The sequence below is a fragment of the Mustela nivalis genome (genome assembly GCF_964662115.1).
Source record: "Mustela nivalis genome assembly, chromosome: 11".
In the NCBI taxonomy this organism is placed as follows: domain Eukaryota; kingdom Metazoa; phylum Chordata; class Mammalia; order Carnivora; family Mustelidae; genus Mustela; species Mustela nivalis.
The window spans coordinates 49,105,764-49,130,443 of record NC_139030.1 but is presented as its reverse complement, the minus strand read 5'-3'; the positions used below and the strand labels follow the sequence as shown (position 1 = coordinate 49,130,443).

At 38.6% G+C, this 24,680-nt stretch overlaps 2 protein-coding genes across 6 annotated transcripts; one reads left to right on the top strand and one right to left on the bottom strand.

Moving 5' to 3' along the window:
* The first annotated feature begins 2,249 nt into the window (after positions 1 to 2,249).
* SSB (small RNA binding exonuclease protection factor La) lies at positions 2,250 to 14,739 on the top strand. The gene is made up of 12 exons (XM_082689214.1): positions 2,250 to 2,386; positions 4,086 to 4,160; positions 8,584 to 8,687; positions 8,961 to 9,135; positions 9,892 to 9,999; positions 10,104 to 10,204; positions 11,502 to 11,573; positions 11,887 to 11,929; positions 12,352 to 12,492; positions 13,219 to 13,405; positions 13,522 to 13,653; positions 14,351 to 14,739. The coding sequence occupies exons 2-12, from the start codon at positions 4,095 to 4,097 to the stop codon at positions 14,437 to 14,439; spliced, it is 1,218 nt and encodes a 405-aa protein (XP_082545340.1). The 5' UTR covers positions 2,250 to 2,386; positions 4,086 to 4,094; the 3' UTR covers positions 14,440 to 14,739.
* Positions 14,440 to 22,119, bottom strand: METTL5 (methyltransferase 5, N6-adenosine). Of its 5 annotated transcripts, XM_082689230.1 has the most exons (8): positions 21,671 to 22,119; positions 21,381 to 21,535; positions 19,324 to 19,438; positions 18,909 to 19,090; positions 17,714 to 17,796; positions 16,874 to 16,925; positions 14,938 to 14,987; positions 14,440 to 14,542 (listed from the first exon to the last, which is right to left on the bottom strand). In XM_082689230.1, exons 2-8 carry the CDS (start codon positions 21,487 to 21,489, stop codon positions 14,504 to 14,506), a joined length of 630 nt encoding a protein of 209 aa, XP_082545356.1. In that variant the 5' UTR covers positions 21,490 to 21,535; positions 21,671 to 22,119; the 3' UTR covers positions 14,440 to 14,503. The 5 variants fall into 5 exon arrangements, with proteins under 5 accessions (XP_082545356.1, XP_082545355.1, XP_082545358.1 ...); XM_082689229.1 differs by having other exon boundaries at positions 14,440 to 14,987; XM_082689232.1 differs by lacking the exon at positions 14,938 to 14,987.
* Between the last annotated feature and the right edge of the window lie 2,561 nt (positions 22,120 to 24,680).

Sequence of the window (24,680 nt, the reverse complement as noted above, 5' to 3'; positions counted from 1 at the left end):
ATTATCCTAGATTGTTCTCAAAATGGGTGGAGGGGCACAGGGAAGAGCAGTAATCACCTCCTAGTGTTTAGAAATGTGGGTGAGAGTGTCTGGGTGGCTCAGGGGGTTAAGCCTCTGCCTTCAGCTCACATCCTGATCTCAGGGTCCTGGGATCAAGGCCCGTATCAGGCTCTCTGCTCAGCAAGGAGCCTCCTTCCTCCTTCTCTCTCTGCCTGCCTCTCTGCCTACTTGTGTTCTCTCTCTCTCTCTCTCTGTCAAATAAATAAATAAAATCTTAAAAAAAAAATGTGGGTGGGATTTTTCATAGTCACATGTCTGGGGATGCTACCAACATTTCTTCTACATTTTTTTTAAAGATTTTATTTATTTGACACAGAGAGATTTTCCACATATCATACACTTTAGGAGATATTACCAAATTGCTCTCTAAAGTGATTATATTATATTTATACCCAGAGAGATGGTCTTTTAGTATGTTATCCTATAAAGTTAAACTATGAAAGAGATGGATATCAGCCTGAAAGTCTTCCTGGTGCTTTATCTGAAAAAATGAAGCTACCTAGTGTGCAGCCAGGAATCCATTTTCCCCAAAGGGTGGTGGCTGCATGGAGCTTGGCCCCATGAGAGGGGAGGGGAAGAGGAGCGAGGAGATGGAGGGGTCAGGAAAGAAGGGTGGGGAGGGAGAGGGAGGGTAAGGGGGAAGGAGGAAAAGAGGGGAGAGGGGAAGGGCGTGGGGAAGGGAGAGGAGGGACAGGAAAGGGAGAGTAAATAGGATGGGAAAACTAATAAATGTTCTAAGTGAGGTTTCTTGTAGTAGAATGTATGTATCCGCTGTTCTACCCAGACACTGTAGGGCATAAATGAGCAGTTACATTTATTTACGTGCCACTGTTTCTAGGCAGGATCTGGGTCTTCTTTTCATTCCTAGGGGTGTAATAGCTTGCTGAATGGATGAGTGGGAGTACTCTGACATACATTTGATGTGTGTTGTTTTTTTTTTAAGATTTTATTTATTATGTGATAGAGAGAGACACAGCAAGTTAGGGAACACAATGTGGGGCTCAATCCCAGGACTCTGGGCTCATGACCTGAGCTGAAGGCAGAGGCTTAAGGACTGAGCCACCCAGGCAACCCTTGATGTGTGTGTGTGTGTGTGTGTGTGTGTGTGGTGTGTGTGTTTACAATACCCATATTCTCACTGATTTGATCAAAAACCAAAATTAACTTTTTAATTAAGTCTGGCAGAAAGTAGAGATTAGATAAGCATGCATTTGTTGAGTAAATAAAAGAGAACCTGATTAATTTGAATTTAAATTACCTGAGTGTAACCATTAATTTTTTTCTCATTGGCTTGATGCAATGTATGGATTCAATCTATAACAGGATATTTTCCCCCAGTAAATACATTTGATCTGTTTTGGACTCCCAAAAAGCCTTGAGATCACTTAAAAGGCTATTTCACCAATATCACCTCACATTTTCAAGAAAACTAAGGGAAAAATAGATTATCTCACCACAAGAAAAAAAATCCTCTAATTAAGGGACTAAATTATCGTGCAAAAAGTATACTAATAGAAAAGGGCCCTAGCAGAGGCAATAGATTTCTTCACTAGGTAGCATTTTGGACTTCTAAAATCATGTTTTTTTGTTTTAAATTAATGTCATCTGCTCCTCTTGTTATTTGCAGTTCCCAGCAAGGTACATGTTGCATCACGTTTAGTGCTCACAACAACTGTGGGAAGACAATGGGAGTTCTCAATGGCCCCAGTTTATACATAAGGAATAGAGAAGTTTAGTAACTTGCCGTATGTCATAGCCTGTAAACAGGCAATCAGATTCCGGATTCCCAGCTCGTAAACGCTCTATTGTTTTCTCAACTCTAAGATTTCTGAATCCTAAAAAATGTCACTTGCCATTTTTTTTTTTTTTTTTAGAACTATCACAACACTATGTAGTCTACATATATATATATGGATCATTAAGACATTTTTTTTTTTTTGAAAAGTATAATCTGAAAAAAAGCCAAATACTTCATATGCACGAAAAGCCCAAGTAAGTTCTGGAGATACAAATGCGGTCCAGAATTGCTTAACAATAAATACTTATCCTAACTCTCCCAAACGCCCCGCGGGACGCTTAAACCCGACCTGCTCAGCGTGAGGGCGGGACTCCGCGGGCCGTGGGAGTCCGCGGCTGGCGCGCAAGCTCCTAGTGCTGTGTCGGCTCCGGCCTACCCGAAGCTCCGCCCACCGGGCCGCGAGGGCTGCCGGGACGGCCCCCATCTTCCTCACGCACGGTAGGCCAGCCGGCGGCGCTGGGAAGTGGAGACGTTGTGGTCGCTGTTAGTGTTTGTGCGGCGTGGCTTTGTGGGACCGGGACCTTAAAGGTGAGCAACTCCCGGTGGCTAAGGGGAAGAAGTACAAAAGGTTCTGCTTTGAGTGGCAGCGGCGCATTCCATCGCCTTGTTGCCTCACGCCGGTGCATCCACTCCTCGCCGTCCGCATGTTCCGGGCGAGCGCCGCGTGGGCCGCAGCCCGGGGCGGCGCGCTGGGCTGGGAGCGGAGGGGCACCGGCCGGGGCGAGGGGCAGATCTGGTCTCCAAGAGGAATGCAGGGGCGGGCTTTCCCCGCACGAGGCTGGGGCCCAAGCGAGCCAGTGGTTGCTTTGGAAGTGGGCTCTGGCGGGTCTTTGGACGGAGGCTGCCCGCATCCCTTCTGTGTCAAGACTTTCTACCTCCACTGCCTTCTGGAGTCGCGGGGAGCAGACGTTTGGGGCCACTGGTTAAGTTTCTGAGGTGGTTAGAGGTGGTTAATTGCCCGAGGCTTCCTTGGATCCTGTGGGACAAACCGGATTGGTGGGGCCGCAGGTGTTCCTCTGGCGTCTCTCTCTAGGGTTTTTAGTGTCCCTTACTCACTGATGTCAGGGATTCTGCGCGAAGGGAGAAAGTGTAGGTAATATTCCACTTGTGGTTGTACACTCTGGAAAAGCATCACAGGAGACGAAGTTCCAAAATTGGGTAGGCCAAATAAGTCTTGTACGGACCAAACAGTTCTTTTATCTCACCCTTTGCTTTGTAAGGGGCCCTAGATCCTGGTAACGATTTAGGGACGTCGGTTGTGGTCGACAGTGCGTAAGATTAAGTTTTGTAGTGGGTTGGCACCACACAAATTCCTATTACAGGAGCTTCCAGTGTGCATCCAGGTTATTGCATAGCAATTACAATTTAGGAAGCGATACTTCCAAGAAGTACACCAAAGATGGTTCACTACAGTCAACGAATGGCAGGTTCCCTGATGAGTTCTTACGAATATACGTTTGTAAATGTGGCTAACTGGAAGATTTAATAGAGCACTAGAGGCAAGTGATTTGAAATCCGAAAACTTGGGTTGTGATGCCTAGCAGAGCAGTCTCACCACCTTACTTTTTCCTGCAACGCTCATGTCAGGGATGTGAAACAAGAACCTGGCTGTAAGGTTAACCAGTATATAGGTAAATTAGGAGACAAACCCTCAGCTTAACATGAATTTAGTGTCCCCAGACTCTTAAATTATTTTCATATGTTCCTTAACATACTGCATTTAATTTAACCCTGATGGTTATAATTGATTTTTTTTTCATCCTGAAGTTATGCTACTTAATCTTTGCTGATAACAAGGTTTTGGTAAGTCAGTGACTAATTTTAAAAGAAATGCAATCCACAGGAACAAATAAGACTGAGATGCATAGAAATATACTAACATGGTGATCTGCTTAAAGCTGGAAATGGTTGGTAAATAGTTGGAGTTTTTTGCTGAAAGCTTTCTTTATCAGCTAAGTGAAGATAACTACTTGCTTTGTTATAGAGACACCAGTGATTACTGAAAAGGTTGCGGATTATCTATAGCTTTTCAGTTTTCCATTATGTAGTCTAACATTTTCTTTGTTGAAATTTGAGAATTGAGTAGAAAAATTGAACCTGTGAAATTAAAAATTCTTGATTTTTAAGAAAAGAGTGTAATATCAATAATTTTAAAACATTCTTCTAATCTTGAGTGTTATGTAAAAATAATAATAACCTTTTTATGCCAATTTGGAAAAATTTACAGATAGCCACAATGGCTGAAAATGGTGATAATGAAAAAATGGCTGCTCTTGAGGCCAAAATCTGTCATCAGATTGAGGTATGGTTCTTATGATATTAAACTGCAAAAATGTGCTCTTTGAAAGGATATGTAGAGCCTCAAAACAGATACAGAAGGAACATTTAATTTCACTGTAATGACCCTTTAAATGTTTCATGTAAAGTATTAAATATGTCTTGATTCTTGAAATTAGATGGACTTAAAATACTATGCAGTTTTGTATTAGTGGAGCCAGTTTATGAAAGCCAACACCTACACAAACATTTCAAAATGTTAACACTATAGACCAGTGTTATCTTTTACCTTTTGGTTTTAATTTCCTGGTCTAAAAACTGAGGATAATAGGGATACTGTCCTCATAAGGTTGTTGGTGAAGATTACATTAGTTAATAAAATGTAAAGCTTTCAGAAGAGTTCCTGGCACGTAATAATGCAAAATTTTTTGTAAAGTACCTTCCCTTGTTAAATAACACATTTTCTGTTTGAAGGTCCTCATAGATTTTTCTGCCCAATTAAGCTGGGTTCTTGGCCATTATCACTTGTAATAGAGTATCTATTTCACAGTCATCTGAGCATTTTTAGTATTGTATTTTTTTTTTTAAAGACTTTATTCATTTTTTTGACAGAGAGAGATCACAAGTAGGCAGAGAGGGAGGCAGAGAGAGAGAGAGAGGGAAGCAGGCTCCCTGCAGAGCAAAGAGCCTGATGTGGGGCTCGATCCCAGGACCCTGAGATCATGACCTGAGCTGAAGGCAGCGGCTTAACCCACTGAGCCACCCAGGCGCCCCTAGTATTGTATTTAAATGGAAGCTTTACAGTGTCAATAATGGCTGCATAGGAAATTTTCGTTTAATGTTTTCTGTTCTTACTGAGGAACTTCAGATTATGTTATTTAGTGGTTTTGCAGCTATCAGAACTTTAAAAATAAGTTGCATTTCCCGCCATTTAAAAGGTCCTGTGCTACAACTTTTTGTACTAATTTCATTATAATTGTGAAGAAAAATTTTTAATTAATTCAGTTTGATATTTAGAACAGTACAAAGCTGTATATAGACAAAGTTAATAATTTCCCTTCCATAATCTGCCACCTCAGATTCTACCTTCCTGAAGTAATCAGAGTCAAAAGCTTGATGAATACACTTTCAGACTTCATGGTCAGTGCTCACATCAACATAATTTTTATTTTCTTCCCTTTCCCCCCATCAAACATGGGATGCATTTTTTTTTATTTTTTATTCTTTTAAGATTTTATTTTTAAGGGTACCTGGGTGGCTCAGTGGATTAATCCGCTGCCTTTGGCTCAGGTCATGATCTCCGGGTCCTGGGATCGAGTCTTTCGTCGGGTTCTCTGCTTAGCGGGGAGCCTGCTTCCCTCTCTCTCTCTCTCTCTGCCTGCCTCTCTGCCTACTTGTGATCTCTGCCTGTCAAATAAATAAATAAATAAAATCTTTAAAAAACAACAACAAAAAAAAGATTTTATTTTTAAGAAAGAGAGCATGGGAGGGGAGAGGTCAGAGGGAAAAGCAGACTCCCTGCCGAGCAGGGAGCCAAATGTGGGACTCAGTCCTGAGACTCCAGGATCATGACCTGAGCCGATGGCAGTTGCTTAACTGAACCACCCATGTGCTCTGAACATGGGATGCATTTTGGGAGAGTAAAGCTTTATGTCATTAGTAATTTACCCAATTCCCTATATTTCTAATTTTTTAGCTGCAGTAGTTCCATGATGAATTTGTATCTATCTGTATTTATTTAGTTTTAAAAATCAGCAAATCATTATTTTTATTGGCATGTTTCCCTACTTTGGCCTTAAGATCAGCTTAACACAGAGAAGTTTAATTCACCATCCAATTTTACATTAGCATTTTCCTCTTCACTTTTTAATTAAATTTTTAAATATAAATTCAATTAATTAGCATATAGTATATTATTAGTTTCAGAGGTAGAGTTCAGTGATTCATCAGTTGCATATAACACCCTCCTTAATGTCCATCACCCAGTTACCCCATCCCTCCAGCAACCCTCAGTTTGTTTCCTATGGTTAACAGTCTCTTCTGGTTTGTCTCCCTCTCTGATTACATACTGTTTTATTTTTCCCTGTCTTCTCTATGCATCTCTGTTTTGTTTCTTAAATTCCACATAGGAGTGCAATCATGACAATTGTTTTTCTCTGATTGACTTATTTTGCTTAGCATAATACCTTCTAGTTCCATTCATGTTGCAAATGGCAAGATTTCCTTTTTTTGGTGGCTGAGTGGTATTCCATTATATATAATATACCACATCATCTTGATCCATTCATCCTTCGATGGACATTGGGGCTCTTTCCATAGTTTGGCTGTTGTGGACATTGCTGCTATGAACATCCAGGTGCAGATGCCCCTTCAGATCACTACATTTCTGTCTTTTTTTTTTTTAAGATTTTATTTATTTATTTGACAGACAGAAATCACCAATAGGCAGAGAGGCAAGCAAAGAGAGAGGGGGAAGTAGGCTCCCCGCTGAGCAGAGAGCCCAACGCAGGGCTCAATCCCAGGACCCTGGGATCATGACCTGAGCTGAAGGCAGAGGCTTTAACCCACTGAGCCACCCAGGCGCCCCTACATTTCTGTCTTGAGGGTAAATAACTATTAGCGTAATTGCTGGGTCAGAGGGTAGCTCTATTTTCAACTTTTTGAGGAACCTCCATACTGTTATCCAGAGTAGCTGCACCAGCTTGGAATTCCACCAGCAGTGTTAAGAGGGTTCCCCTTTCTCCACATCCTTGCCAACATGTTATTTCCCGACTTGTTAATTTTAGCCATTCTAACTGGTATGAGGTGGTAACTCATTGTGGCTTCAATTTGTATTTCCCTGATGCCAAGTGATGTTGAGCACTTTTTCGTGTCTTTTGGCCATTTTTATGTCTTCTTTGGAGAAATGTCTGCTCATGTCTTCTTCTCCCTATTTCTCGATTGGATTGTTTGTTTTTGGGATGTTGAATTTGGTAAGGTCTTTTTAGATTTTGGATACTAGCTCTATATCTGATAAGACATTTGCAAATATCTTCTCCCATTCTATTGATTGTCTTTGGTTTTGTGGGCTGTTTCCTTTGCTGTGCAGAAGCTTTTTATCTTGATGAAGTCCAGATGGCTCATTTTTGCCTTAATTTCCCTTGCCTTTGGAAACAAGTCTCTTGCTGCAGCCGAACTCACAAGAGTTTGCTGCTTGTGTTCTCTAGGATTTTGATGGATTCCTTTCTCACATTTACGTCTTTCATCCATTTTGAGTCTATTTTTGTGTATGGTGTAAGAAAATGGTCCAGTTCCATTCTTCTGCATGAGCTGTCCAATTCATGATGAATATCTTTATATATAAAACTTAGTAAACATGTGTACTGATTTAAGAGAAAATTCCTTAGAAAAAGATGTACCAACTCAAGGGGTATGCACATTACCAAAAACCATTGATACTGATTGCCAGTTTACATCTCCACCTGCATGATCATTTCTGTGTTCAGGCCAATACTAGGTGTTCTTGTTTTTGGAATTTTTGCCAGTTTGTTAGGTGGAAATGGTATTTCATTGCTTTCTTGCTTTTCTTTGACTAATAATGAAGTCAAACTTTTATATATTTTTATTACATTCTTATTTTTAGTAATTTTTTTAATGTCCTTTATCCATTTTTCTATTAGGATTTTCAGGGTTTTTTTCCTTCTCCCTTGATTTATAAGAATTGTTAACAAGGGGCACCTGCGTGGCTCAATGGGTTACGCCTCCTCCTCCTTTGGCTCAGGTCATGATCTCAGGGTCCTGGGATTGAGGCCCGCATCAGTCTCTCTGCTTAGTAGGGAGCCTGCTTCCCCCTCTTTCTCTGCCTGCCTCTCTGCCTACTTGTGATATCTCTCTCTCTCAAATAAATAAGTAAAATCTTAAAAAAAAAATTGTTAACAAACTTCTTTGTTGTCTTTTACTTTGTATGTTACTTTTGGCATTCCAAATAGTCACACCTGAGTCTTTTCATGTATAATTTTTTTGTTTTTGCCTTATTTGCTTTTATACTCAGTGAGTGCCTTTATGCTTAAATTAGATAAACGTTCACCTGTTTTTTTAATTTGTAAAAATTAGAGTAATTAATCAGTGTATTCTAGTTCTTTTTATTTAACAGTCTGTTCTTTACACACTGGTTTGAAACAAGAGGCTTCTCACATAATAAATTCTTATGTTTTTGTTTTATTTAAGACTTGATGGTCTATTGACATTATCTGCTAATTATGTTGTTTCAGTAATCAATTTTTAGTTTTACTTTTCTGCTAATTTGAATTACAAATGTTTCATTGTCATGTACTGAGGAGAAAATGTTTGTTGGTTGTATTTTTTAAAGAATAGAACATGGTGATGTAATGGCAATTAAAAACTCCAGGATTGGAGTTAGTAAGTTAGTATTGTACAGTGCTCTGAAATATAATGTTATTATCTTGCAGTATTATTTTGGTGACTTCAATTTGCCACGAGACAAATTTTTAAAGGAACAGATCAAACTGGATGAAGGCTGGGTCCCTTTGGAGATAATGATAAAGTTCAATAGGTAAAAGCCTTTTTTATTATTATTTTATTTATTATTATTTTTTAAGTTGGCTCCATGCCCAGTATGTAGGCCAATACAGGGCTTGAACTCACAACCCTTATATCAGGACTGGAGCTGAGATCAAGAGTCAGATGCTTAACCAACTGAGCGATAGGGACACCCCAGTAAAAATCTTTATAAAGTCATCTTTAGATTAAAAAAAAAAAACTTGAGATTTTTCTGTAAACAAGTGCTACCACTAAGTTTTACAATGCTTTTATATATATTTTACAGGTTAAACCGTCTAACAACAGACTTTAATGTGATAGTAGAAGCATTGAGTAAATCAAAGGCTGAACTCATGGAAATAAGTGAAGATAAAACTAAAATCAGAAGATCTCCAAGCAAACCCCTCCCTGAAGTGACTGATGAATATAAGAATGATGTAAAAAACAGATCTGTTTATATTGTAAGTGGGCCTTTAACATGTTTAATTTTATTTTGAGTATCTTACTTAGAAAGAAACTAGAATGGATAAGAATAAGGACTCAGGAATCATAGCTTTGCCACTTACTGTGTGTTCTTGGGCAGTGCTCTTAAGCTGTCTAATCTTATCTTCATAAATGGGGATTACTTTCTAGAGCTTTTGTGAGAATCAATGAAAAACCCATATAACATTATACAAAATCTTGGGCATATTTTAAGCACCCACTGCCTATCAGCTTTTTATTTGTCAATGGCTAAACTTGATTGTAATTTTCTTAGCATATGAATTTTTTAAGTAGATTTTTTTTTTATTCAGGAAAATTTAAAGCATATAAAGGTAGCTGATTATATAATGTACCATTATCCAACCTCAGGAGTTAACACATGATTGATCTAGTTTTATCTCTGCCCCAGGTGGATTATTTTGAAGATTTTATTTATTTATTTGAGAGAGAGAGAGTGATGAGAGAGAGTGAGAAGCAGGGGGAGGGGCAGAGGGAGAGATTCCCTGGACCCCAAGGATCATGCCCTGAGCCAAAGGTAGATGTCTAACTGAACAAAGTGGATTACTTTGAAGCAAATTCCAAGTAAGTCACTTTAATTGCACTAAACAATTAAGAGAGAGAGAGATATAGACAGATGCATATATCCTGGTTTGGTTTCAAGAAAAAATGAATTGGAATTTCTGATAAAATTATTTACCTGAGAAGGCATTTGTACATCTTTCTACTCTTCACAGAAAGGGTTCCCAACTGATGCAACCCTTGATGATATAAAAGAATGGTTAGAAGATAAAGGTCAAGTACTAAATATTCAGATGAGAAGAACATTACACAAAGCATTTAAGGTATGGTCGTAGGATATTAGAATTTTCTGTATGATGTTACAACTTTTTCTAGTTGAAAATATGTGGGACATTTTTTAAAAGAGTTTTTTCCCCCCTTTTAATAGGGATCAATTTTTGCTGTGTTTGATAGTATTGAATCTGCTAAGAAGTTTGTTGATACCCCTGACCAGAAGTATAAAGACACAGACCTGCTAATACTTTTCAAGTAAGTCTTTATGCAGATGTTTCTTTTGGCCACTTAGTTACATGGAATTGACACACTGGGGTACAGAATATGGAATAGCAACCCCTGTAAGGACAGTACTTTTAGTATCCTTGGGCTTTCTTTGATAAACATTTGAAATTTGCCCAGTGGAAACTCCTAGTTCTTTGAGACCATAAGGAAGTGGGTTTTTGGTTTTGTTTATTTTTAAATATTTTATTTATTTATTTATTTATTTATTTATTTGACAGAGAGAGAGAGAGAGAGACTAAGAGGGAATACAAATACAGGGAGTGGGAGAGGGGGAAGCAGGCATTCCGCTGAGCAGGAAGCCTAATGCAGGGCTCGATCCCAGGACCCTGAGGTCATGACTTGAACTGAAGGCAGACGCTTAACAACTGGGCCACCCAGGTGCCCCAAGGAAGTGTTTTTTTAAATACCTTTTCACTGTTAGGAGTTAATAAAGGTTAAGTTTTGGTTTTTGTTTTTTGTTTTTTTTTTATTTTGTTTTGCAGCTAATATATATAATCAAGCTAGATAGTAAAATTTGGGCATCTATGTTATTAGAGAATCAATTCCTGTCCAATGTACAGTCTGTTCTTATTTCTCATAGTTTATATATACACCTGTATTTGTTTAGTAGAAAGGATTATTTAATACAGATTTGGACCACATTCTTTAATATGTGTGTGTCAAAAGTTAGAACAAACCAGAGCATTTTTATGATAAAGTTAGGCCATTGTCCCCTACTTTCACATTATGTAATCTTCTAAGTGTCATTTACTAAACCTAATGGACTTATAGATGTACTGTGATGAATCTTGTAATTAATGTTAACCTTCAAAAGTATTTTTTAATGTGATTTTCATAATTTTATTCTTCGGTTTTAGAGATTGTAGAATTTTTTCCTTTTGTGAAAGTAACACTAGAAAATTCTATGAGAAGTTATTTATATAAATCCTGGTTTACTTTTTTTTTCTATACATGAGGTAAAAATCAATGAGATTGGTATAGACATCAGGTTTCTTTTTGTTTCAAAATTAGATAGTGGTGATGGTTGTGCCATTCTGAATATCTTAAAAACCATTGAGGTGCACTTTTAAGAGGTGTATATTTTATGAAATGTGAAATGTTTTTTAGTAAAGCTGTTACTAAATAACTTCCTTGGTATCTTTTGAATTTTTAGGTAATTATGTTGCTAGAAAGTGTAATATTCCTTCCTGTGCTTAAATCATTCAGAGTAATTTGCAGTCTTATTTTTGTTCTCATGAACTCAGCTCCTGTGTTTTGTGTTCTTTAGGGAAGATTATTTTGCAAAAAAAAATGAAGAAAGAAAGCAAAATAAAGTGGAAGCTAAATTACGAGCTAAACAGTAAGTACGTTGAGCCAGTCATTTTAATTCCTTCAAGTTTTAACAGGGATAGAGTTAGTGGTTCTGGGAAGTGGAGCTTGATGATGCATTCTGAAATGAGTAGCAGGCTTTTTTTTTGGTAGTGAAACATTAAGATCTTAAGCTGCCTTGATAATCTGGGGGCACATTGTGTTGCACTCTACCCACGAGAATCAGAAAACCTAACGACTGGTTTTGGTTATTGAGCAGTGTGTGCTCATGATCAAGATTAACTATCAGATTTAATTTTCTCATACAGTAATTGGAAACATTCTAATTAACATTTCTTTTATAGAGAGCAAGAAGAAAAACAAAAGTTAGCAGAAAATGCTGAAATGGTAAGTATATATTACTGGTATCTAAAGCTATGTTTCAAATTTATGAGAATAAAAAGCAGGACTTTTTGAAGCAAGTATGTGAGCAGGTCTGAAGTTGTCACTGCACTAAAGTCATAGCCCAATAGTATTGCCCAAACTCATTACCTATCCAGAGAAATAACTTAGTAACGAGATGTACATAATAACTAATACATATAGCTTGAGTAAATACTACTTATTGAAGAAATTAAGAAGGTTAAAATCAGAAGCTATCATAGAACAAGGGATGACAAGGGAAAATGCACTAACTGTTAAACTACTTTAAAATAGCATTTTAGATTCTAGCTTTTTGCATGTATTAGGTATAGAGTGGTGTAAGCCATTTCTGGTTTTTTTGGTTGTTTTTAAGAAACTTTTTTTTCTTGTTTTGTATGTTTTTACAGAAATCTCTGGAAGAAAAGATTGGCTGCTTGCTGAAATTTTCAGGAGACTTAGATGATCAGACCTGTAGAGAAGATTTGCACATCCTTTTCTCAAGTCATGGTGAAATAAAATGGATAGACTTTGTGAGAGGAGCAAAAGAGGTTTGGAAACATTCATATGCTTTTTAGCAATGTTTAAAACTCCAAAGAAACTTAACTTTAGAAGACAACATTAGTAGAAACAAAGCAATTTTTTTTTAAATTAATGTGTTTATGAAATAGTTTCTACTTGGTCATTTACTTTCCATTTTATTGTTGCCATCACTGTATGTAAATGTCTGATATTTTCTGAGTTATGCTATGAATAACTGTTGGTATTTGTGACTGTAAGTTTTGTGATAGCTTCCTGAAGTTCAGTTATAATTCATTGAAATTGATAATTGCAGAGAAGATTTGCAGGGTAGGAAAAGTTTTTGAGTGAAGGAATTAACTATGGAACTAAAAAAAACCTGAAGGATTTTATTGTCTGTCTTTGGTATGGGGGATAATTTTTATTTTAAATTTATTTATTTTTTTTAATAAGATTTTTAAAAATTTTTAAATTTTTTCTTTTCAGTGTAACAGTATTCATTGTTTTTGCACTGCACCAGTGCTCCATGCAATCTGTGCCCTCTCTAGTACCCACCACCTGGTTCCCCCAATCTCCCCCCACCCTTCAAAACCCTCAGGTTGTTTTTCAGAGTCCATAGTCTCTCATGGTTCACCTCCCCTTCCAATTTCCCTCAACTCCCTTCTCTCCATCTCCCCTTGTCCTCCATGCTATTTGTTATGCTCCACAAATAAGTGAAACCATATGGTAATTGACTCTCTCTGCTTGACTTATTTCAGGGGATAATTCTTTTTAAAGAAAAAGCTAAGGAAGCACTGGATAAAGCCAAAGATGCAAATAATGGTAACCTACAATTAAGGAATAAAGAAGTGACGTGGGAAGTACTAGAAGGAGATGTGGAAAAGGAAGCACTGAAAAAAATCATAGAAGATCAACAAGAATCTCTAAACAAATGGAAATCAAAAGGTCATTAGTTCTGATTTGTCTTTGACCATTGGTTATTTTAACTCATTTGCTTGTTCAGAGGCAGTGACAAGAGATTTAAAACATTTCTCGTGGATTTCTCAATTATGTCTCTATAGGTCGCAGATTTAAAGGAAAAGGAAAGGGAAATAAAGCTGCCCAGACTGGGTCTGCTAAAGGAAAAGTACAGTTTCAGGGCAAGAAAACGAAATTTGATAGCGATGATGAACATGATCAAAATGGTGGATCTGGTAAGTTTTTCTAAGTCCTTTGGTACTTTCATGAGAAATTATATGGCAAAGAACAGCAGTATGGTTTTTCACCTTTTGTATAAGTGATATTCTTGGACTATGATTTACACAAGTTATACTGTTTTACAAGTGGGAAACAGATATTTGGAAGGTTAAGTTTAGACAGCAGAAGATCTATACTAGGAATATCCTTCTCATTGGTGTTGGGAAATTGTTGCTTTTTAAAAAAAAAACATATTAGAAAAAGAGAGGGAGCATGAGTGGGGGGATGGGCAGAGGCAGAGGGAGCAGCAGATTTCCCACTGAGCAGGGAGCCTAGGATCATGACCTGAGCCTAAGGCAGATAGTTTAAAGCAACTGAACCACCCAGGCGCCCCAGGAATTTGTTGCTTTAAGTTGTTTTTTAAACAGGGTGCCTGGGTGGCTCAGTGGGTTAAGCCGCTGCCTTCGGCTCAGGTCATGATCTCAGGGTCCTGGGATCGAGTCCCGCATCGGGCTCTCTGCTCAGCGGGGAGCCTGCTTCCTCCTCTCTCTCTCTGCCTGCTTCTCTGCCTACTTGTGATCTGTCAAATAAATAAATAAAATCTTTAAAAAAAAAAAAAAGTTGTTTTTTAAACAATTATTTTTGTTCTTATGCTCAATATTAAAAGAGCAATGCTTATATAGTGAACTTGACAAAAATTCTGTTATTGTATAGGACCAGTAAAAAGAGCAAGAGAAGAAACAGACAAAGAAGAACCTACACCAAAACAACAGAAAACAGAAAATGGTGCTGGAGACCAGTAGTTTAGTAAAAAATTTTTTTATTCATCTTAATTAGGTTTTAAGCTGCTTTTGTCTTTAGAGGCTTTTAAAAAGAAAACCGAATTAGATCCACTTCAATATCCACCTGTAAGAAAGGAAAATTTTTTGTTTTTAACTTGTCTTTTTGTTACCCAAATGAAGATTTTTTTTTAATGTATAGTTCTGTTTGTGTTATTTCAAATGATTCAAATATCAAAAGACTTCCACTAAATTGCCTTTGTAATATGAAAATGTATTAGTACAAACTAATAAAATATGTACTATATAAAAAAGAGCAAAAAATTAGTTTTTTATTTTTGTGTGTAAAGCATTTGAGAAATATCTTAAACTAGAATATTGGCTGTTATCCCATCGATAATTATTCTGTCTCCTATGCTAGCTTCCTGTATTTACTCAGGCAACTTGATAACATTGGAAATAATTAGTTATTGAAAAGTTCTTCAGTACTGAATGTAGATAAGCCCGATTCAAGAAACTTACTGATTTCTTTTTATGAAATTTGTATGATGCTGGCAGGTCATATCGCAGCTCTATAAAACAAAAGCCATCTAAGAATAAAATTTCACTTGCTGTCCCTGACATACATACAGACATATGTAAATTAAAATGAAATTAAGGAAGTACTTAACCCTGGTAAGCAGAACACTTCAGACCTGTCACTTTAACTTCCCAAAGACTGAGACCTGATACATTCCCAAGATTAGCCATGGCTAACTAAGGTTGGCATTTCTGCTATTTTGGTAATTTATGCCAAAATTTGAGGTTATGGGGAAGAATTTGAAAGGATAAAAACTGGACAGAAGATGATGGTATCTTTCTAATTTCCTAATAATCTATAGCTAGCAATCATAACAATATGCTTATTTTTAAAATTTCTTGTCCAGATTTTAATATTGGTAGTAAGTAGCTAATTATTTTTCTATTAAGCTCTCAAGTGAAAATACAATTTTCTTATTCTAAGAATTAATGTAGGTTCTCCAGATTTACTCATCAGTTTTAGAGGGATGGCAGTAGACTGCCTGACCTTCATATTTTGCAACACAAATTCTCTGTAGGTTACAGCTTTCAAAATTTTCATGTGTAATCAAATAACCTTCAATAAATCTTAAAATGTGTATTATAATTCAGTAAGTCTGGCTGGAGCTAAAAGGCAAGTCTTAACTCCCAAGGGATGTGAATAATGTTGGTCTGAGGATCACATTTGGAATAGCAAGGTACTGGCTTGGTATATTTGGAGTTGTTCTAAGGTGTTCCAAGTTGAATATTACAATACCTTAAACTAGGTTAGGAATGACAATACTGGGTAAATAGGAGGACTGACAGACTTTTCCACATTACATTACTAATTATGAATAGGACTAGTTACATGGTTACTACCACAGTGGTAATCCTAGTCCATTTATTATCAAGTAAAGAATATTTTCCCCCTTACTGTACTTATTTCAGCCTTCAGCATTATTTGGATTTTCCTTAGTTTCTAGTTATATGTTTATCCCATTCTGGTGTTTGTGAATATTACCCAATTTGCTAATAAAAATGTATCAAGACATTTACTAACAGTGTGGATGATTATACTCTATCCCCCACTAAAAGAAAACAGTTTCATGTTCTCTGACTCCAGGGACAATTAGAAAATTGAAATGGAGGGATGCCTGGATGGCTCAGTTGGTTAAGCAGCTGCCTTCGGTTCAGGTCATGATCCCAGCGTCGCGGGATCGAGTCCCACATCGGGCTCCTTGCTTGGCAGGGAGCCTGCTTCTCCCTCTGACTCTGCCTGCCACTCTGTCTGCCTATGCTCTCTCTCTGACAAATAAATAAATAAAATCATTAAAAAAAGAAAAAAGAAAATTGAAATGGAAAGGTAATCAGGCATGATCTGTTGGTATTTTCCACGAGTGGATTGCAAACAGGTCTGACCCACTCCAAGCCCAAGCTCTTTTATCACTATGATGCTAAACAACTGTTCTGTCATTGTCTGGAGTGACCAAATAGTTGGGCACTATTAGGAATTTTCAGCAAAATGCATAAATTGGGACAGTCTTAGGCAAACACTGATACCCTCTCTTTACTTCATTTCCAACCCATTACCAACTCCTCACATTTTGTCAAACTAAAAACATGTTTTTGTTTTTTAAGATTTTATTTATTTGAGAGCGAGCGAGCACACAAGCTGGGGGGACAGGGAGCAGATTCCCCCTGAGCAGGGAGCCCCACCTGAGGCTGGATTCTAAGACCCTGTGATCACCTGAGCCAAAGGCAGCTGCTTTTAACTGACTGAGTCACCCAGGTGCCCCCGAAAACATGTTCTACAGCACCTTTTCTTGGCACCTAAAACTCTGGTTGGGCTAATGAATTATTGACCTTAAGTAATTAGGGTTTAGATGTATTTTGTGAGAAACTTAAAAAATTGTCTTACCTGCAATAATATCTATCTTGATTTTCCATTCTGTAGCTTTCTTTTGAATATGCTGAAGATAACAACATGTTAATGTGAACTGTTTTTTTTTTTAAATAATTGGGAATTACTTTTTTGCTAATATATTAAATTTTTAAGCTTTTAAAAATTCATTAGAATTTAGACTCTTAAAAACGTTTCAGCTGTTTTGGTAGTATTGTGAAATTAAGAAACCAAACCATTACCAATTATAAGAGTATAGATGAGTATAGTATAGGTGATGAAGCTGAATTCAAATACCTTGACCGAGATAACACAGGGAAGTGGTAGTCTGGATTTCAACCTAAGCAGTCTGGCTTACAAGTCTTGTATCCTTAATCACTGTTGTGCTGACAAAAAATATACCCAATTTTCTGGAATAAATCTTCTATACCGCCATATATTATACTGCTGGCAAGAATAATGGAAAAGGGAGGTTCTGAACTCACATCAGTTTAGCTTCAGTTCTTAAAATTAGGTCTTACTGCTTCCCTTAACGCACACAAAGCCACAAAGGGACAATTAGACTAACAGAGTTAGGCAAACTAGGACATACTGTAATCTTAGCTATACCACACTTCTCTACTGAACTATAGTCTCTCCTGGTAACGGTTCCTGCCTGAGCAAATCTTTGGCAAAAAAAGTTATATAGGCTGGAAGAAAACAGATCACAAATGTTAGCTAAAGGGAAAATTGTTTCTAAGTGCCATGATGTTTAAAAAGTTCAGGAGAAAGAGATACCCGGTAATTAGTATTCACGGCAAATCCTTAAAACACTGTCATGAATTTTGAAGTAGCAACATCATGATGATTTGAACTTACATCTCTAGTGGAGGATTTGTGTAAAGAGTATACTGCTGTTCTTGCCATTTCCAAAGCAGTCTTCAGAAATGCCATATCTGTCCCTGTTAAGAGTAGAAAAAACTCATTTAATTTATATACCTGTTACCAAAACAAAAGACTAAAGAATACCATGTATTTAAAAACTTTCTTCCCAAATTCCAAAATAGACGCTTCAGATTCTTCTGCAAAAAGACAAGATACAAAAAAGTAGAATATAGGAGTGCCTGGGTGGCTCAATCAGTTAAGCATCTGCCTTGGCCTCAGGTCATTGAATTGGGCTCCCTGCTCAACCAGGAACCTGCTTCTCCCTCTCCCTCTGCCTCTGCCCTCCCTCCCCCAGCTCATGATCTATCTCAAATAAATAAATTTTTTAAAAAAGTAAAATATGTATATTTTAAGGTTGATAGAATAAAACCAGAATTATACTATCTTCTTTAAATAAGACTAAAGTAAAAGTTTTAATGTTCCAAATTAACAACTCAAGGGAGAAGAGAAAACAGGTACAGCAGTAATCAGAATCAAACAGGGGCTGGAGGGAGACTCTTTATTCATGGCTTCTTGGTGCCTGGGTGGCTTAGTCAGTTAACTGTCTGCCTTTGGCTCAGTTCATGATCCCTGGGTCTTAGGGCTTCAGCCGGAGGCCAGCTCCCTGCTCAGCAGGGAGTCTGTCTCTTCCTCTGCTCCTCCCCCACCCCCTCTCAAATAAATAAATAAAATCTTAAAAAAGTAAACTTCACGTCTTTTCTTCTCACAGGCTTTCTATCCTCCTTGCCTACAATACACCGGATAAATAGCCACAGTCAGTCACTGTTACTCATGATCATATGTTGAAACTCTTGGTGTGTTAAGGCATTAAAATGAGGTTCTAAAAGTATAAAATCCTTTACAGAATTATAAGGGTTAGGTAAGTCATTCTTGAAAGCAAAGTATAAATAGTAAATTAATTTAAAAAAGCTATTTACTCAACTGTCCTTGTTAAGAGAAGAAAAACAAAGATAGAAAAATTCAATTTCCTAGACATACATTAAACAAACTGAAATTATTGTAATTACACAGGTAAGAGATGGTTTATTTAATGAAGAGTGACAAAATCATTTAACCCAAACAATAAGAAAATGACTTTAAAACTTGCTTTTCTATACATGTATCAGTACACTTGAGTCTTTTTACTAACCTTTATTATTTTTGGTCCCAAAAGGAGGATTCATAATTACTGTATCAAATGACTTGGACATTCTGTTAGATAATGAGCACACATCACATTGAACCATGTCAACATTTGTTAACTCAAACTCCTCCACATTCCTATTAAATATTTCCAAAGCATCTTCATCTATGTCAAATCCAACACACAACCTATAAATACAGAGCACACATAAAGAATGACTATTTATAGCTCCCAAAACAATAAAAAAATCAAACCATATTTTGTTTTTTGTTTTACCATTCTGCTCATTCAAAATGTACTATCATATTCTTGCTCCCCTCATCTCATACTGTAGAGTCCCATAAATCTAATTTAGTTAATCCTATTAATGTTTCTTATTCAGACCACCCTATACCCAAACGTTACATATAGGATCACCTACCCCGCTCCTAGCATTGCAGTTCCGATGCTAAGAACGCCACAACCACATCCTAGATCTGCAACCACTTTATTTTCAATGTCATCATATGTATTATGGATTGTATAGAGCATACATGCTAAAAGATCAAAAAACATATTAGGGAATAAGAGTAAGTTGATGACCAAAATCCAATTCATATAAATGACTAATGCAATTTCTTGTCTTGCATTATTCCTCCCCCAAATGGTGTTCCAAATTATTTAAAAAAAAATGAGGTATAATATCTTGTTATGTAGTAAGAGGCACCACAAGAACAATAACACACACCAGTGGTTCCCAAAAACTACTCTGGTAACAATGCGAAGAATGACAAAATTCTGAAATAAAATGAGAAAAATAAGGCTAGAATGTTTTTTCCTCAGCCTGTTCAAAACATTGCCCCCCCCCATATATCAGTTCTTTCTTTGATGTTGAAATATTTTTGCAAGGATGGTGAGAGTAAACAGGTTTTAAAAATATCTTTTCTTGTCAAAATATAAACTTGGCAACCCTGTATCAGTCTCCCAAAACTGTTTTGAAATCTGTTAAGTCTGGAGATCACCAATACTGAATAAGCATTAACATTAAAACGGTCCAGAACTTTTTGATAAGTTTGTCACCAGAACACAGGTACCCTAAGTGCAAGCTAGAATGAGAAAAGTCCTATATCCACAATACAGCCTTTAGACACATAAATTCATAAACTAATGAGAACTGAGGAGTAGAGCAGGAGCTGCTGAGATCAGAAAGGGTTCTTCCAAATACACAAAGGTCTGGGATATATACTAAAGGTTAAGCATGAATAAAACTACTGATCTCTCCCTGTGGATATGTGAACCAGCAAGAACTACTGGCCAACATGATGCCTTAGTGCTAGAGGTTTTATCAAAAACACAATTGGGGTGCTTGCTGGCTCAGCTGGTGAAGCATGCAACTCTCCATCTCAAGTTGTAAGTTCAGGCCCCACATTGGGTGTAGAGATTACTTAAAAATAAAATCTTAAAAGAAAAATTCACAGTTAGAGGGATATCTCAGTCTGACTGCTATCCCAATTACTGCTGCAAGTGTTAGTGACTTTGATGCTGGTATCTCAAAGAATTAGCACGTCCACATGCATGTTATACCCTGGGTATGAACAAAGGATTTTTTAAAACATTAGACTTCACTAGGAAACCCTACAGTCAGAATACACTAAAGAAATCATCTAAATTGAGAAAACAGGTCTTAACCCAGACACAGTTTTGTGCCAGTTTTTGGTTGGAATTATGACACTATGTTGGTGGTATATACTTGTTGCAGGTATATACTTTCATTGGCTGCTTAGAAACAGAACTAATGTTGAAGCTGGGAGGGATTCCCAAATTAATTTTCCCAAGACTCCTCAATGAATTTGACAATATGTTTATTAAATATGGTTTTTCCTTTGTTGTCTGCTGTACTCCCAGTATCAATCTCCTGGATCAAGCAACACTGATGACTCTCGGATCATTAAAAACCAAAACACAGCCTCATTTTATAGCACCTATTCTGGATTTGTTAAACACAGTCCTTCCGCTACCAACTCTAATACTCATTCTAGGGCAAGTATAACACAGGAATCCTTGCATTTGCAATTCGTTGCAATAGAAAATTGATCTTTCCTTTGCAAACGTGTCCTGAGCTCCGAACTAGTAGCAGGAGCTCCTCTAGACAAGGAATTGTGTGAACATGACTGACAAGTTCTTTACCCTCAAGGAGTTTATAGTGTAGAGAAACAAACACACTAAAGTGATGTCTTACAGTATTAAGAGGTATGCAGAAAACCAAGCAGTGAAACAATAAAACGGTTTTTGGCGAGGCCGGGGCGGCAGTGGGGGGGGGGGGGGCGGTGATGCTGGGTTTAGCAGCATGTCAAGGAAGTCCTCTCTAACGTGATATGTAATCTCAGGGCAGAATTCCTCTAGACGTTCTTTGTATTCAAATAACTGTTCTATTTTCATTATGGAGTAAGCAGATAGGCCTAACCCGGGAAGCAAAGACATGGTCACCAGCCGCCCTACCTGCAATATGCGGCCTGGTGGGATACTGTTCTAGAAGTAGCTTGGGCTTTTCGAATCCATCCACTTGTTGCAGGCGACTTTCTAGTTCCTTAAGCCTTAATTTCTTCATTTTTTTTAAAAAAAGTGTGAATTCGCAGGATTTAACAACACTGAATCTGCAGAGAAACCCATTTAACCTGCAACTCCCCGCATTGCTCCCGACCCCACCCCAATCTACCCACCCCATCCCACCCCTTTTCCAGCACCACTGGCTGGGGCCGGCCTGGGGAGGCAGGGAGCGAAGGGCACACCTAGCCCAGCTCTTCCTGCTTTCCTTCCAGCTCCAGCGGCGGGCGGAGTCTCCGGCCAGCCTCCGACCCGCCTCCAGGATACACCGCGCTGGTCTCGGGCTTCTCAGAGACCCGCAGCGGCCCCGGCCAGCCCCGGAGTCGACCCACGATTCCTCCAGCGGCGTCCCGGCACTTCAGCAGACCTCGCGCTGGGACCAGGGCCGGAAGCGCTGCTACGCATGCGCGCCCGTGTCCGCGGCCCTGCAGCCTCCGGCGGAGCAGCAAGGGCGGTTCCGCGCACAGGTTCCGCCCGCGACCGCGGAGCCTCATCCTCCGCTCTCCCGGCCGGGTCCGCAGGACCGGTAGACCCCTCCTTTCTCGAAGCTACGGAACCGGCCCCCACCGCCTGGCACGGGCCCAAACCCTCTCGCTTTCTTGAGTACCCGCAGGCCCTCAAAGGATAGGGGAAGAAAGAAGGTGAAACCCAGGGTAAAAGTCACGGTCACTTGGTGTTAATGCTTGGTGTGGCCCTTTCTGACTCCGGTCTCACGAGGCCCCTCTCAAAAAGTAACAGTCGCCACTCACCCTTCCCTCCTTGGCCATTCCCGTGCGCTACTTTGTTTCACATTTTCCTCTTTTTAGGTCACCTGTGTCACTTACCTCAGCACTCACAGGGTGGTGATGTCCGAGAAGCCTAGAGTTTAGATGAAGGACTATGGTGCATCAAATGCTGCCAAGAGCTCGGCTTTCATAGAGTAGAAGCAGAAACCAGGTGGGAGTGGGCTAGGCAATAAATGGAAGTGTAGGAATTAGAGTAAATGTGAGCAATTCTTAAGAACCTGGTTGTGAAGAGAAGTGAGAATGGTTGCTGCTAGGTGAGGTTGGGGGAAGTTTGTTTTGTTTTTTAATGGCAGCAGGAGGCAGGAAGACCCCTCAATTCAAACAAGAGAGCTCTTAACAGGAAGGCAGGCGTTTAGAATAAAAGAAGGAGAGGGGCGCCTGGTGGTTCAGTCTCTTAGGCGTGGCACTGTTGGTTTCTGCCCAGGTCATGTTTCAGGGCGGTGAGATGCAGCCCCAAGAGGGCTCAGAGCTCAGCCCCCTTGGGCTGTAGTCTCTCTCTCCCTCTCTCCTTTCTCACCCCCCGGGCGCTAGTGCGCACGCGCTTGCTCCCTAAAATAAAAATCTTAAAAATAAATAAATAAAATATAAGAAGGGTCTTGGAAGGAATTAGGATCCTGAGAAGACAGGATCCTGTGCCTAAATGAAAGGATTGCCCTTTATCTGGAGATTGGGTATTTTTCACTGCTAAAAGAAGAAAAAGGGGCGCCTGGGTGGCTCAGAGGGTTAAAGCCTCTGCCTTGGGCTCGGGTCATGATTCCAGGGTCCTGGAATCGAGGCCGCATCGGGCTCTCTGCTCAGTGGGGAGCCTGCTTCCTCCTCTCTGCCTGCCTCTCCGCCTACTTGTGCGCGCGCGCGCGCTCTCTCTCTCCCTCTCTGTAAAATAAATAAATAAAATCTTAAAAAAAAAAGAAGAAGAAGAAGAAGAAAAGGAATGGTTGATTGAGGATGAACTAGAAAGAATGGTTCTGAGGCTACTTCCTATGAATAATAAGATTCAAAGTCGTTTGTTACGAAGACTGAATGAGTTAATACATATAAAGTTCTTACTGCATAGAGTACACAAAGGTGTCACAGAACAAATGCCCAATATATGTTGGCTGTTGGTGGTGGTATCTGTTGAGAAGGAGGTGGCTGGAGTAAGGAGATGGAGCCAAATGAAGGATTGAAACTAGCCAGGTATATTGAAGGACAGTGAATTCACTGAGGTTTAAGGCAATTTTTCTAAGGTAGAGGTTTTATTTTGAAATAACTGTAAATTTGTACATAACTATAAAAAATAGTGATTAGAGATCCTGTGCATTTTTCCCCAGTTTCCCCCCAATAATTACATTTTGCAAAACTATCCTACAGTATCACACCTAGGATATTGACAGTGATACAGTGAAGACAGCATTTCCATCACCGTGAATATCCATAATGTTGCACTTTGGCCACACCTAGTTCATTCTAGCCCTGACTCCCTCCATAACCATTGGGAAATACTAATGTGTTCTCTATTTCTAGAATCTTATCATTTCAAGAACTTCATATAAATGGAAGCATAGAGTACGTAAACTTTTGGGAATGGCTTTTTTTTTTTTTTTTTTTCACTCAACATAATTTTCTGGAGATCCCTCTAAGTTGTGTGTATTAATAATTCACTCCTTTTTATTGTGGTGCTGTGGATGTATAGAGTTCATGAACATTCACTCAGTGAAGAACATCTGGGTTGCTTCAGGTTTTTATCTATTACAAATAAAGCTGCTATGGAAATTAATGTATAGTTTTTGTGTGAACATACGTTTTAATTTCCTGGGATAAATGCCTAGCAGCACAATTACTGGGTCATATGATGAATCTATGTTTAGTTTTTAAAGAAACTCCAAGCTTGTCCAGAGTGGCTATACCATTTTACATTCCCATCAGTCATATAGGAATGATCCAGTTTCTTGCAACCTAACCAACATTTGGTGGTGTCACAATCTTTCATTTTAGCTATTCAGACAGGTGTATAGTGATGTCTCATTGAGGTTTGCACATCCTTAATGGCTAATGATGCGAACACTTTTTCATGCACTCATTTGCCATCTCTATATCCCTTTTGGTGAAATGTCTGTTCATTTCTTTTGCCTGTTTTCTAATTGAATTTTTTTGCAGTTGAGTTTTGAGATTTCTTAATATATATTAGATACTAGTCCTTTGTCAGATATGTGGTTTCCACCTATTTTCTGTTTTCAGCTTGTCTTTTCAACCTCTTAACAATCTTCTGCAGAACAAAGTTTTCAATTTTTTTTTAAAGATTTTATTTATTGGGACGCCTGGGTGGCTCAGTTGGTTGGACGACTGCCTTCGGCTCAGGTCGTGATCCCGGAGTCCCGGGATCGAGTCCCGCATCGGGCTCCCAGCTCCATGGGGAGTCTGCTTCTCCCTC